A 14,646-nucleotide genomic window follows, 5' to 3' on the forward strand; every position below is an offset into this window, starting at 1 on the left:
GGCCGGTGCAGCCGTTGCTCGGCCGTTGGGGCTTGTGAGGAGGCGGAGCGGGACCCCCATCCGGGGACCTCTATCCCGGGGCTTTTCCAGCGGGGCTCCCGCCGGGCACCCCCTTTTCACCAGCCTACCGGGGTGCCCGAAGTCCCTTTCCCCCACCCATGGACAGCCCGGCTCTCCGCAGGGCCGCGATGAGCGCAGCGGAGCGCGCTGCGGGGAGCTCGCGCTGCCCAAGGTAGTGAGGGTGGGGCGGCGGCTGCTGCTGCTGCTGCTGGGACGCCCGGAGCCCTTTCCTCGCTGGCTCCCGGAGCCCTTTCCTTACTTTCTGGTAGATTAGTTTGCCCTAGCGCACCTCTAGGTGTGCTCCTGTGCCTGCTGTGCTTCCTTCTTCTGTCTTTCACTTTCTGCTGCTCTTCAGCAGTAAAATGCTCACCTTGTGCCTGGGTTGCCTCTTTCTCTAAGTGTATTGGTTAAGGAGTTTCTGGTCCTTCAGCAACTTTCTGCACTTAATACTTACACTGTGGCGTATTTAATGCTTTCCTACAGTGCTCAGAGTTTTCATGGATGTGCCCTGGGGTTCTGAGCCAAGCAGCTTTGGTGAGTGGCCCCATAAAGGTCACCATTGCCAAATAATTTTTTCATCAAAACTCCTGGTTCTACACAACCACATTCTGACTAAGCAGCACTTTGGTCAAGAAGCTTCTTAGCTTCTGTTAGTCATAGTATCGTTTAAAAAAAAAAAGTTTGTAGTATCAATATAAATAATGAAAAGAGTGCTAAGGGGTTTTTTTTCTAACTCTGCAGCTCTATTTTTGAAATTGCTTCCGATTTGAACAGATTAAATGTTTGGGTGCACTAAATTTTGTTTTGAGGAAAAATACGGTATGTAATTATACACATCCTTGATTTGATTTATAGAGCATTGATTTGCTTTCTATGTAGCACTTCAACATAATATTCAAGAACTTGGCAGCCTCTATTTCAGTGTTGAGGGTGGGCAAGCTATGTGGATAAGACCATCAGGTACACCAGAAAGGAAAGCAAATAGATTCCTAGACCTACACCCTAAATTATAATGGCTGGTGCATTAGCTAGCCTGAATTATCATCTTCATTCAGTGGGCTATTCAGAAAGTGTTTTTCTGTTTGGGTGTCTGATAGAGACTGGCACAGATTGTTGTTTTTTTCACAGTGGCCACTGCTTCTAATTGAACAGCAATGGACTATTTAGCCTCTGAGTTCTTTCCTTGTATTATTTTTCTCCTCTTTGCAGATAATGTATAAGACTTTGCTTCCATAACATCTTTTTTTATCTTTTCTATGGGTTGGGCACTCCTCCGTAGTACAATAAACCTGCAAGCTGCTCTTTATCAACATTCTTGCTTCTCCTAAATGCCATGATCTGCTAATACCCAGAGAACAGTAGAGCTAATCTGTGTATAAACTTGAAAGTGTTTTAATTTCCCTGTCTGAGGCTTGCATGTCATCAGAGACCTGTTTCCCTGCAGGGTGCCCACCCCCCGTGCCTCCTCCAGATCTGCTGAGTCCCGGTGTCCCAGTCTGGAGGATTTCCCTCCCCTGCCACCCATCGGGGAGCGCCTGGCCCATCTGAACCCGTCCCACGAGCTGCTGGACTATTACCGCAGGAAGATCGCTGACTTCGATGAGGAGCACGAGGAATTGGTGAAAAGGCTGGAGAAATACAAGCAAACCTATGATGAACAGGTTGGGAAATGAGTTTTGGAACAATTATGGATTACATGCACGAGATTAGTGTTTTTATTCAGGTGAAAATTCAGCATAGAAGTCTTGGGATTTATCAGCGCGGTGGATTTTATTATCTAGCTCTCTGTCCTCTGTCAAATCAAACAGAAAAATGCCTGTAGGATGTTCTTCAAAAGTTATTATGGCTTGGTTATGTCTTCACACTGGGAATTTTGCCTTTTTTTTTATTAAGGCCTGACTTTAGATGCTCATTTCCCATGTTGTCCAGCTTCTTTCCCTTGCTTCTTGTATTGGAGGAATGCTCTTTTGTCCAAGTTTAATAGGCTTTGACTTATGGCTCTAACTTGTATTTACTGCAGTGGCATTCATAAGCTGTTAAGTAGAAATTTTAAAAATTGCCTTTTAAGAGGAAGAAATCTTAAAGAACACCTGCAAGATATGCAGTGTCCTGATACAGGCTGTAGCATGTATCTGCCTAGCAGTCATCTTTGTAATTGTGGATGGTTTTTTGGGAATAAAACAGTGACTGCTGAGGTGATTGAGGTGCCTCCTCAAGCACTGGCCATGCTTGAAGCGGCCTGAAAGCCCTTGGGGGTGTTCTGTACATCTCACTGTCATGTGGGAAAAAGAGGGGCAGGTTGCAAAATAATGATTTTTTTTTCCATACAGGAGTGTTGGCAGATTCCTGTGCAGGTGGAAAAAAATGAAACATAATAAGTAGCTGGATTCCTTGCTGCTAAATCATACATTATTTTAGTGTTTGTTCTTCAGTGATTTATTTCAAAAATAAATGCTGTTGGAGGCTTTGCTAGGCTTTTGTTCATGTCAGACTCCCCATACCTGCTCTGACCACCAGTGTGGAAATGCAGCTGCTAGAAACTGCACTGCTGTGTAGTGACAGTGATTCTCAGGGCTCTGAACTCCCAGCTGAAACATTTTAAAATAATTTTTCCCATTTTTTCCAATACTGCCCTCATCTGGTCAAATATTACAGGACAATAAAATAATTCCTGAGCCGGCTGTTCTCTCCCAGCTCCAGACTCAGAGCACGAGCAGTTTGAAGTTTGTAAATGTTGCCCAGTGCTCTGTTCCATTTCACGTCCCTTGTTGTCTGCACTCAGCACCAGCTGCAGTGGGAAGTGCGGCACTTGGAGGAGGAGATTGCAGAGCTGCAGAAGGCTTTGAGTGACATGCAGGTGTATCTGTTCCAGGAGAAGGAGCAGGTCCTTCGCCTCTACGCGGAGAATGACCGCCTCAAACTCAGGTGGGCTGCACCAGGGTGGTTTCTGAAAAATCCCTTCACCTTCAGGGTTTTTGTCCTGAGAAGCCTCAGAAAAGATATGTAAACAATATTATCTGATTGCTTGGAATGTGGTTTATTGCGTTTTTTAGTCTTCTAGTCTGACAAAGATCCTCACAGAGGAGCACCATTTATCACTGGTCAGGGGTTTGTGTACAAGTTATGAATTAGACAGAACTGCTAGGGATGTGCTTTGAGCTGTTTTATTTTTCAGCCATTGTCATAATCATGTAATGGGACTGAAAATTACATTTATTTTTCAGTCCCATTACATGATTATGACAATGGGAAGATGCCATCAGCTCACATCTCAGGCAGCAGACTAAGAACTTAGTGTTACAAGTTACTTTATAGATTTTTTGACCAATCTCACAAAGCAAGAGCATGTTGACAGTAGTTCCATCCAACCACTATAAGCACATGTACCTTTAGTGAAACCAATGCTTGCTTATTTCAAATACAATACTTGTTTGTAAGCCTTAAAGCACAATGCACAGAGCTCTATTATTAAGCTTAAAACTTCCTGATATCTTGTTAGATAAACTTTTCTGTAGCTTAAAGAATGATTCCAAGCAAGCTTTAATACACAGACCGTTGTTCTATTTGTCCTTACTTTTCTACATGTTACATAATTTTTCTGCTGAGCTCTCACGGCTACTGCTTAGCTCTAATCACAGTTCTGCTGTCTCTGAGGCTTGCCTTTTGCAGCTTTCCCAAAACCCTCTGATTTTATAGATTCCCATGTGGTCTGGATGTTGCTTACCAACAGGTGCATCTTTGATTGGTTCCATGTGAATTGTTTTTACTTAATGACCATTCCCAGTCCAGCTGTGTAGGACTCTATGGTTGGTCATGGGTTTTTATTATTCATTCTTGTCAAGCCTTCTGATGTATCTTTCCTGTTTCTTTAGTGTAGTTTTAATGTATGAGGATGGTGAGCCCCTGGAACAGGCTGCCAAGAGAAGCTGTGCCTGCCCCATCCCCTGGCAGTGTTCAAGACCAGGTTGGATGGGTTTCTGAGAAACCTGGTTTAGTGGAAGGTTCCCAGCCTGTGGCAAGGGGATTGAAACTAGATTATCTCTAAGGTTCCTTCCAACCCAAACCATTCTATGAAATCACAGTAGGATTAATGAGAAATAAACCCAGATCTTAAAATACTTTTCCCCCACACTTCTCTTCTCCCAGCTCAACTTGACTCATGAATTTTCTACCTCCTCCTCCTGAGGAGCACAGAGAAGGAGGGAATGGGGGTTGTGGTCAATTCATTGCATGTTGTCTCTGCTACTTCTTCCTCCTCACTCTTTCTGTGCTCCAGCATGAATTTTTCCATGCAAGATAAAAGAACTTAAGTCAAAATATGTGTTGGTGTGCTTTGACACTTCTCAGGAGTGTGATAAAAAGTCTGATACAGCCCTTAATGTAGTTTGCTTTAAAAACAATGGACACCTACAATCTGAGAGAATTTTAGGCAGCTCATAACTCTTAATGCAGATTCTTTTCACCATGTGCTATTGTAGCAGCCTACATAGCATTGTCATACTTGAAAAGAGAAATGCCCCCCAATCTCAGCAAAATTGGTAGTGTTCTGGTATTGGCAACATCAGGAATGTCTTTGGGAGTTTATTTTAAAGCAGTATTCTCAGGAACTGCAACAGGTTGGAAAACTTGCAAGCATCAACAGGTAAAGTAAAAGGACAGTGTGTCACAATATTGTGATGTATTTAAAAAAATCTGCTTCTATTTATATATTTTCTATTGTCTGTTTTCCTATTTTTGCTTTGTATTCCAGGGAATTGGAGGACAGGAAAAAAATCCAACAACTCCTTGCTATACTGGGAGCAGATGAAGGAGAAATTACATATTTTCATAAGGAGCCTCCACATAAGGCAAGTCCCATTTTTCTGTAGCTCTCCTCTTTGGATTTTAACATGAGTATCTGTATCCCAGTGTCTGACTACAGACCAGATCTGTCCCACAAATCCAAGGCTGCTAAATGAGCCCAAAGCAAGAGGGGTCTGTGGCAACATCAGGTTGCAACAGCAGGTATGGGGAGTCTGACATCAACAAGAGCTGTAGTATAATGGTAAGTAAGAGCAAGCACACTGAAAGTTGATCCTGTTAGCATCAGCCTCCTCCTGCCTTCAAAACATACCTCCAGCTCAGCCTCTGAAATGTCAGATGGGAGTCTGAAGTCATCTGGCAAATGGTTGTCAAGAAGATGGCAAGAACACCACAAAAAGGAAAACAAAAAGTGCAGAAAATGGCCAGGCCCAGTGTTTGAAGCTCAGCTATCTCAGAATCCCTGTCTCTTAGAGCTTCAGTAAGGAATGTGTCAAGGTTGCTGCAGCAGTTTCTGGGCTGAAGAACCATCCCCTCTAGACAACATTGTGTTGCATATTTCAGAAGTGATGTTGAATTGTTTAAATGGCAGCACATATGATGTGCAATGCAGCTGAACCTAATCAGAAAGTCATGAATGATTTGGATGTACAGAGATAATGATGGGAATATAGGGTTTCTTTTGGAATAAGGTGCAGAAAAAGGCTGAAATATGCTGCATTGTTCATGGTTGCTCTGCACTGCTCAAGCTCTTCAAACATCTTGCCAAAGCTTTAAAATTTCTGGTCTAGGGTAGCTCTAAAATTAAGCCTATTATGTAATATCAACCTAAAGATAAGCATTGGGGTTATAACCTGCTCTTTCATGGCCTCCTTTTTTTTTTAGGTGGGTTTCAGTTCAACACTTGAGTTTCAGTATTTTTATCACTTAGCTTCTATCTCAGGCTTGTTCAGTATCTTGAGTGGATGTGCTGATAAATGAAGCTTTATGTTTCTCTGTCTTTCTGAGACAAAAAGGAGTATAAAAGAAGGAATAACATCATGTTCACCTTTCTCTTCTCTCTGTTTCCAAAATGCTCTTTTTCCTGCTGGGGGTGCTGATTTTTGTCCTAATTAAGCCATCAAAGGCAGAATTACTTTGCACTTTTCTGGTGAAAAATAGAGGCAGTAATGGCAAAACTTATCCATGACAAAGGAAACTTTTCAACATGGCCATTACACTTGTGAAATGTAATGCCTTCCTTGTCTTGTGGTAGAAGTCAGGTAATGCTGTTCTTTTGGATATGTCATTTTAACTTTTTAAGGTTTGCTCTTGACCTTTGCACCTTTGGTGAAGTAGACGCTCAGTGCATTTGTCTTGTTTCTGTAGGTTACTGTGCTGCAAAGGCCACCAGAGACCCATGAACAAGATGATGTTTCTAGCACAGGTACCACACCAAGCTGGGTAACAGCAGCTCAGCTCTTGCTGGTTTTGTCTGTCTTCTGTATGCCAAAATAATGAGCTACAGGAAAGTATGTGAATGCTTTGGTAAATCTCCATTAAGTTCCCTAAATGTGTCTGTACATATCCATGGAGTCTGGCTTCCCTTCATCATCCTTTAAAACAGCATTAGCTTTCATGTCCCTGATGTTCTCAGCTAAGGAGGAGGCTGTGTTACATAATTATTTAATCAAATTGACTGAAGTTAGCCAACAAGCTCAAAACTCATTCAAGCCTTGATGTTTGTGCAGCTGTGGCATCTGCCTATTCATCATTTATTTTAAGAAAACATGTCAAGTTTTCTTTCTATATATGCCAACAAAATTAGGAGGGTGCCTAAATACTGCAGTGTGATAGAGGGGATAAAGGTGTGTGATCCCCAGAAGTTCTAGAGTTCTTTCAGCTAACCCTCATAGAAGTCCTTGTGACTGTAGCAGTGGAAGTCTTTCTGCTGCTCCTGTAGGCCACCAGAACACAAATATGTCATGCTTGGCAAGGTACTGCAAGTACATTGGAAAACCCTTTCCTACTTCAGTTAAATTTCTTCAATAGGTACAGAGAAGAGCACTTCAAAAGCAGCAGCAAAAGTAGAGAAATTAAGAAGCTCTGAGAGAGATCAAAAAGATGATGACACACTTCTACTACAGGTAAAAACTTTTGCTAACTGATGGACGTAATTGCTGGGTTGCAGAAAATTATGATAAAAAATATTCTATCTGCTTAAGATGTAGATGTACAAGTTGTGTAAATCCCTGCATCTTACTATGGATCCACACTTTGTCAGTTTACTTAGCTGTTCCTTTGCTGTGAATGTGAATTTAAGAACTGATTCTGGAAGCTTTATGCAAGCAGATGTTCCAGTAATATCAATTGAAATATGTTGTCCTTAAGTGCAGAATGTGTAATTGATGTTATCTCCCATGGTTTGATAGCAGATATGAATTTACATTAAACCCACTGAAGATGTGCAGGGTTGGGTGTTTTGTGGAAGCTTGACAAAAGCAATGTGTTTGAGGCACAGCAGCCCCACAAAGTGCACTGATACAATGAACTGTTCCCTTTTCTAGACTTCCATAGAAGTTTAGGTATAGGTAGCATGACACAATGAAAGATAAAAATGTGCAGAATCATGAACTGGGGAAGATGCCAGAAGCTGTATGCGAAGTATGAGGAAGGATGAATCAAACAAATAATGGATGAACTTGTTCAGCAGATATTGATGGTGGCTGATTTTTTTATTATTATTATTATTCAAGCAAAGGTACAGATGACTGCATATTCCACAGGATTTGTTAGATGTGTGCAATTTAAATCTTAAGAGTATAAAAATACTAATAATTGAATGTTGCTCCTTATGGTATGCCTCTCTTGCCTACAGCAAGTTGTTTGAAATACTTAGCATTAAAACAAAACATGGAGAAATTAGAACTGCCAGAGGTGTTATCAGGTACAGTTTTTGATCTAAATCTTGGAATTTAACAGGAGCAGAGCTGGTGTGAGGCCTTGCTCTGTGATGGCTTTGTTTGCTTGTGCAGGTGAAGGCCCTGCAGGCTCAGATAGAAGAACAGACACGACTGACCAAGGAACAGGTTGAGTCCCTGCTCGAGGACAGGCGGATTCAGATGGAGGAAGCTGAGGTCCGGCACCAGAAGGACCAGGACAAGATCAAAGCTATAACAGAAAAGTGAGTGAGAGAGCATGGCCATGATGTAGTTAATGAGATGAGAGGGAGCAATAGAAATGTTATGACTTTCAGTGTGTTGCTTTCTGCAGCAGCCATCTGGTAGTGCGTGTGGAAGATGAGTGGAATAATGTGCTTATTAAAAATCTTCTCTCACATTGGAAGAAGAGCACTTATTTCATTAGATGAGAAGAGTTAAACTCACATTTAGACCATGTGTCTTCTCCTGTGCTTCTTCCAACTTGCAGTGATGACTGGTGAAATTAAGGTAGGCACTAGGAATGATGTTAACTCCACTGGGATCCCTTTTTGCAGGCTCCATAAGACCCAAAATCTCTTGTATGAGAGTACCCGGGACTTTCTCCAGCTCAAGTTTGATGCCAGAGCCAATGAGAAAGCATGGATGGCAGAGAAGGACAGTCTGTTGAGGAAACTTGGCAAAGATCTGGATCAACTTGCTTTCAGCACAGAGTCAGGACAAAAGAAGCAGACAGAGCTGAAGAAGATGCTTCAAGGAAGTGATGGAGCTTCAAAATGCCACAGCAAAGAAATAAAGGTAATTTTTTTGTCTTTGGTAGAGCACTCTTTAACAGTTTTTGACTAGAAAATTGCAAGCACCTTGGCTTTGGCACAATACACAGTCACTAGCAGCACTTCCAAAGTTGTACTGGATTGCCTTAAGTTACATTGTTGTTAGCAGTAATCTAAATAAAAAAACCCTCCTGCTTCAAAATCAGCATCACCTTCAAATTTCAGATAAAATGTACAGTTAGGATTTATGGTAGTGTGTCACTGTCAGTTTCTTTCTTGCTCAGAAAAAAACCCAAATTCTGTAAGCTGTGTGGTAAGTGGGGCCAGCAGTTTTCAACCTGCTGACTGCATGTGCTCTCTGTTCCTGTAAGTGCTCTGAGCTAATGGTCTTAGAATTAATGCAATGTCTGGGTTTTCCTTGATGCTGTCAGGGGAGAATGAGCCCTCTCAATTGATGTCTTCCAGCTCTTCTCTAGCAATCTGAATTTTTCTTCCTCTTCCACTACACTTCCAGCGAGAAGCTGGGAGATGAGAATAAGGAATTGGAAAGTAAACAGGCAATAGGGAATTGTTGCCATCTAGCCCTAAATGCAGATGCCTCTGAAATGTAGTGCTGGGCAAGCAGCTGCGAAAGGGGAGTTAGAGCATTAATTACAAAACTGGTAACTTATTCAAAGGTTTTGGTAATGGGACTGAAGTTAGAATGTTGTCCTCACATACTTGCGAGCTCCAGTTCCAGTTAATTTTTATTTTCCTGCCATATTAGCAGTAATATCACAGTTGCTTGTACAGGGCAGGGGAAGTTTTGTGAGCAGTCTTGAATTAGTTTTTTTTTTTTTCTTCCTATGTGCTAGTTACTGCAAGACAAGCTGGTGCAGGAGAAACACCTGTCACACATGTACAGAGAGCAGTGTGTCTCCCTGGAAGGGGAGGTGGCTAGGATGCGTGAGGAGAGAGATGCTGGCAAAGAACTCTTTCAGGTAATTAGTGTGTAATCATCATCTCCTGGCTGTGGGATGATCTTGCAGCATTTATTCTGTATGGCCTATGGAGTTTTCCTCTCCTCAGGAACGCTCAGAGAAGATGGGCAAGCGCCTGAAACTGATGACTCAGCGGTGCGAAGCCTTGGAAAAACGTCGCAATCTGGAAGTAGAGGGCTTCAAGAATGACATCAAACAGCTCCAGCAGAAACTGAAAGATGTAGAGAAGAAGATTTATAAGGTAACAGCTAAGTCTTTCTGAGGCAGACTGTTGTGGGCTTATCCTATAGAGATGTATTCTCAGTATTTAAAGTAGTATTCCCTTAGGGTTAAGGAAGGGTTAAATGTGTCTTTAAATATCAGTGTCTGACAAACTTGCCTCCTCTGTATTTTACAAAACAAAAGAGATTTGTCTTTGTTTATCAAATAGGCATCAAGCTTACCAAGAACTGTCCTTTTTATACATTAACTGTGTATTTTTGTTTCTACTCTCAAAAGTTCATATGTGATACTTTTAGCTTACTTAGCTATCTCAAAATTGCAAGGCAGTGGTTTGATTCAGAAGTTTATCCTGCAAAGAAAATGAGTGTTTATTTTCTTTGTGAGAGCCATAGTGTTTGGTTCTGTTCCATTAAGAGGTTGATCATTGTCTTAAGTATTTTGAGTACTCTGTTTATTACTTTAGTATGCATTTGTGACTTTGCAAAAATCACTGCAGAAGCAGTGGCTGGAAGCTGTGTTGTCTGTAGTAGCTTCCAGGTGTGTAGATGAACATCAGAACAGCTTAGAGGGAAAAGCACAGCCTTGTTGCTGCTTGGAGTTAAAGATGAGACTTTTATCTATAATGTGCTTGAGAGGATGATCTTGGCATAGCTTAGACTCTGCTGCAGGAGTCTGGCAGTGCTACAGATTCATTCTTTTCCTGCACTTTTGATGCACAGCTCAGTTTATGCAGATTAATGCATTTATTTTGATTAAAGGCTTCAATTTGTTTGAGTTTTGTTTTTGTTTTTTTTTTTTTTTGTAATGGCCTGTGGATTTTCTTCAAGGACTTATGTCGCTTTTATGTTTCTCTTTGCCGATTTATGTCCGGAGATAGCTCAGGGATGCCACTTGCTCAGTTTCTCTGCTGTTTAGGCTTGTAAGTTTTCTGTGCTGTCTAGGTGGCCTGGAAAGGCCCAGGGATGGCCTTGAAGAGCTGGAGCTTCAAAGGACGAGGGGAGACTTCTGATCTTGTCTCGGTCTCGGTGTTTATTAATTGTTTATCTAAAAGATTTTCTTTCAGCCCGACAGAGGTCTGCACAGCAAGTCAGCCATGGGCGCACTCCACAACCCCTGGGGCGGTCACTTATCTTTATACCCGAAGTTACGTGTACAATATTTACCATTTCTCCCCAATACCTTCTACCCTTATTAACCGGTGCACTTTTAGTAATAACCAATCCCAAAGTGCCACCATCACCACAGAAGATGGAGGCCAAGAAGAAGGAGGACAGGACACGCCCCAATTCCTCCATCTTACTTCTTTAGACCCCCCTGTACCAAAATCCTAAACCCTGTGTTTTACACTCTAATTAACTTATCCCTTCACCATTCACCCAGTGAATTCTTCCCAGTCCTCATACAGGTGTCATCTCCTGTGTAGGATCAAAGCCCTGCCACCAGACACTTCTGGCAACATTCCAGGATTCCCGAGCCCCCCAAGGGTGTTCTCGGCCACTCTGCATCTCCATCCTGAGGTGCTGAGATCCCACAGACTTAAAGCAGTATATGAATGAGGGGAAAAAGTGTGTATGATGCCTTTACTGGAGACTTGTATGTTTTATATCTGTGGATGGGCTCTTCATTGTATTCTCCATTTCTTAACACTGTTAACCACAAGAGGGCAGGGGAACAAAGCACTTGCAAAAAGTCTCCAGAGTGATCATTCAATCCTTCTCGTTGCTTGAGGTCAAAATGACTAAAGATGACTACATTTCCTGATTTGCATATTAACATTTTGGACTGAGAACTACATGATGACACAATAAGAAACCTTAGGTGGGTCAAGAGAATAGAGGGATTTTAGAGCAGTTTCCCATGCTGTGCCCTTGAAAGTGGCTGGGCTGGCATGCTCTGTGCTATTGCAGGGTGACAGGAAATGTCAGCCCTGGCCAGCTTGCCATCAGGAATTCTGATTATCCAGCAGCCTTTACTCAGCTCAGTACAGGCACTGCCAGTCAAGGCTTTGGACTTGAGCTGCTCTTGAATCTTGTGCAGTTCCAGAGGGCAGCAGGTCAGCCACAGCAGTTAGAACACCTCTAGCTGAAATAGCAAAAGATCAAATGTCATCTTATCTCCTGAGGTACTGAGAACTAGATAGGAGTTCCTTGATAAATAGTTTAACTTGCCCCTTTTTGTGTGTCTCTAAAAAATACAGGAACTAGAAAGGAGTCAAAATGGTTATATTCTATTAAGGTTTTTTCCTTGCTAGTACTATAATACAAAAACAATGTTATGAAAGCTTTGTTCTTTATTTTTAATTCTGGAACACCTTTCTATTGGTGATGAGCTATTAACTTACACATCCCCTTTGCTGGCTACAAAGGGTCTCCTTTAGAGTTCTCTCCCTCATATATTTACCATAATACTCCATAAATTGTATTCTGTACAGCTTTTTTCTTAATCTGTTTTTCTTTTTGTTTTAGGTGGCTATGAATTTGGCACCAGACGACCAGGATCTTGCAATTCTGCGTGAGATCCGCCAAGGAAACAAACTAACACGTAAAATTCAAGGAGAACTTAAAGACTTAAAAACAAAAATCTACATCTTAGAGGATGAACTACGGCACTGCTGAAGCTGAATTATTAGCTGGCATCCTAATTTTAGGAATAGGACATTGCTAGACTTGAATAGTCATATGAAAGAACAGCTCCTGCTTGTTTGTTTCCTGGCATCCATCAACAGAAATTTGAAGAAATCTGCTCTTGAGCCATTCCTAATGTACCAGATTATATTGCTGTTTGAGCTGAGAGATGACACCTGATAAAACTGACTTTAAAAGTACATGATGACTGATACATCAGGAGTGTGTGTGTGTGACTATATCTTCATATCTGTGGTAGGGATCAGTGTATACTGTCCTTTGCCTTTATTTGGAGCATATTATAAATCACATATATGGTTAAAATGAAATTAATAATCCTGGAAGGACCTAGGTGAAGATCTGAATTTTGACTGACATTTTCCTATGTGAGAAGCAGGTTTTTAAATAGTTCCATGATTCCTGTTTTGGTGCTTAACACCTCAGGATGTAACTGTAAATTCTCATATAGAAAGTCTGTGCTGAGATGTCTTACATTTGACTCCTGGACAGGATAACTATTTTAAAATGGCTCCTGTTTGCTTGGTTTTAACCTAATTGCAATAAATCTACCTGACTTAATATGGTGGGAAAGGATAACCCATTATAGAGCTCTTCTGCAAGGATGAGCAACATTTACACAAGTTCTGAATGCTTGGTTGGGAGGTAGGTACTACACAACTGAAATTCATCTTCTCTTCCCCTTCCTCACAGTCTCAACATGCAAAGGAAGCCCATAATAAAGGGGACTTGGTATCTTCCTTAACCACCATATTATCTTTGTAGCTCTAAACGAGGTCATGGTTATGTGCAGAGAAATCATGACCAGCTTTTGCTACAGCAGTTGTTGCTACTGAACTGTAACAAACTGAAGTGGAAGAGCAGCTGCACAGTTGCTAGATGAGACCTGTAACTGTGTGTGGTGATTGTTTTCATACCAGACATCACAATCCTAGAAAGCAGATGAAATCATGACAAGGGTTTCAATATTATAATTGCAGGTATTCATGCTTTTGCTGCAGCATCCATAAATCTTGTCCACCTTGCAGCCTGAGAGCAGATCTAGTGGAGAAGGGATTTCAATGCCTCTGTTTCCTACTTTACCTTTTTTTACCTTTTTTCTCAAGTATACACCATATAAGCTACCAGCACTTCCTTCTCCTTTGAGCAGAGCTGATTGTGTGAAAGCAGGCAATTTCTTTTAGGTGGAAGTGGCCATACAGATCCTCATTTAGTGCTTCACAGGTAGATAGGGAGAAGATGGATGTGAAGGTTTGGAGAAGGAAGAATTGTTTTCATAGCATCAGCTAGAGCAATGCAGGAGGGGAAATGCCCTTTAGACACCCATACCCACATCACTTGTCTGAACCTTTTTGTGGCAAGCTTGCTATCCCTTATGGTCCTGTAGTGTGGCTTTTATTCTGTTTGTGTTCTTGAGGGCAATTGATCACAGACTTCAGTGTCCTGACAGTCCCTGGGTGTTCAACTACACTGCAGCTTGCAAGGGACTGTTTTAAAGGATGTTGCACTGATCAGTTGAGCTGAAAATGCTGAGCTGTACAGAGACTGGTTCATGAACAACTCGGGTGCTGATGTGATGTGAACAGTTAAGGAAGGATATTTATTCCTATCCATCATTTAGTCTCACTCTCTCCTAGCTGGCTGGTGTTTTCATAGAAAAGTCAAGCTAATTAAAGCGAGTTTGTATGTGAAATAACATCTTGGTGGTTTGGAGATCTCAATCCTATCACAAGGCCTAAAAGGCTGCTTCTGAAAACTGCTACATAATGAAGCCTTAGCCACTCATTCAGCAGGACCCATCTACTTAAATTCAGCTGATGAGAACCTAGCAAAAAGGTCTCTTGAACCTATAGAATCCTGTTTATTTTCAACTCTTCCAAGCTGAAGAATTGCCTGTGAAATGACGTTCTCCTCACTGGAAAGCCATGAAGTGTGTCTGGGTAAAGACTTCAAGCTCTGACTTTCAGGTTTGTAAGACTGGGAGGAAATACTGGGGGAAGAAGGATGTAAATGTTTAATTTCCTGGCTTCCTTACCAATATTCTTTAGACTTGAGAAAGACTGAACAGAATAAAATGACAACATCTCTAATATATCTGCTAGTGTATCAAAATCCAAGTGCAGTTTGAACATGATTCTTAATATGTCACCAGGCTATGAACACTTCCTGTGTGAGGGGGTGGGAGGGGAAATTACAGTACTGTTACTCTGTAAATCCATTTTATTTGGAAGCTTGAATATTTTTCCAAGTG

General features: G+C 41.6%; 1 protein-coding gene across 3 annotated transcripts; it reads left to right on the plus strand.

The window, feature by feature from the left end:
- Positions 1 to 12,958, plus strand: CCDC77 (coiled-coil domain containing 77). Of its 3 annotated transcripts, none has more exons than XM_059473102.1 (11): positions 1 to 232; positions 1,505 to 1,721; positions 2,843 to 2,985; positions 4,811 to 4,907; positions 6,229 to 6,286; positions 6,892 to 6,986; positions 7,875 to 8,023; positions 8,336 to 8,576; positions 9,406 to 9,531; positions 9,620 to 9,772; positions 12,219 to 12,958. In XM_059473102.1, the coding sequence occupies exons 1-11, from the start codon at positions 159 to 161 to the stop codon at positions 12,366 to 12,368; spliced, it is 1,503 nt and encodes a 500-aa protein (XP_059329085.1). In that variant the 5' UTR covers positions 1 to 158; the 3' UTR covers positions 12,369 to 12,958. The 3 variants fall into 3 exon arrangements, with proteins under 3 accessions (XP_059329085.1, XP_059329086.1, XP_059329087.1); XM_059473103.1 differs by having other exon boundaries at positions 2,933 to 2,985; XM_059473104.1 differs by lacking the exons at positions 2,843 to 2,985; positions 4,811 to 4,907.
- Positions 12,959 to 14,646: the final 1,688 nt, after the last annotated feature.

Source organism: Ammospiza nelsoni, chromosome 5 (assembly GCF_027579445.1).
Source record: "Ammospiza nelsoni isolate bAmmNel1 chromosome 5, bAmmNel1.pri, whole genome shotgun sequence".
Taxonomy (NCBI): domain Eukaryota; kingdom Metazoa; phylum Chordata; class Aves; order Passeriformes; family Passerellidae; genus Ammospiza; species Ammospiza nelsoni.

What these genes read in the sequence shown, in the direction of transcription:
- CCDC77 (XM_059473102.1), top strand. Translation starts at nt 159, where the DNA reads ATGGACAGCCCGGCTCTCCGCAGGGCCGCGATGAGCGCAGCGGAGCGC. An exon ending in AGCAAACCTATGATGAACAG is followed by an intron (nt 1,722 to 2,842) that starts GTTGGGAAATGA and finishes GTCTGCACTCAG; the next exon opens with CACCAGCTGCAGTGGGAAGT. An exon ending in ATCAAAGCTATAACAGAAAA is followed by an intron (nt 8,024 to 8,335) that starts GTGAGTGAGAGA and finishes CCCTTTTTGCAG; the next exon opens with GCTCCATAAGACCCAAAATC.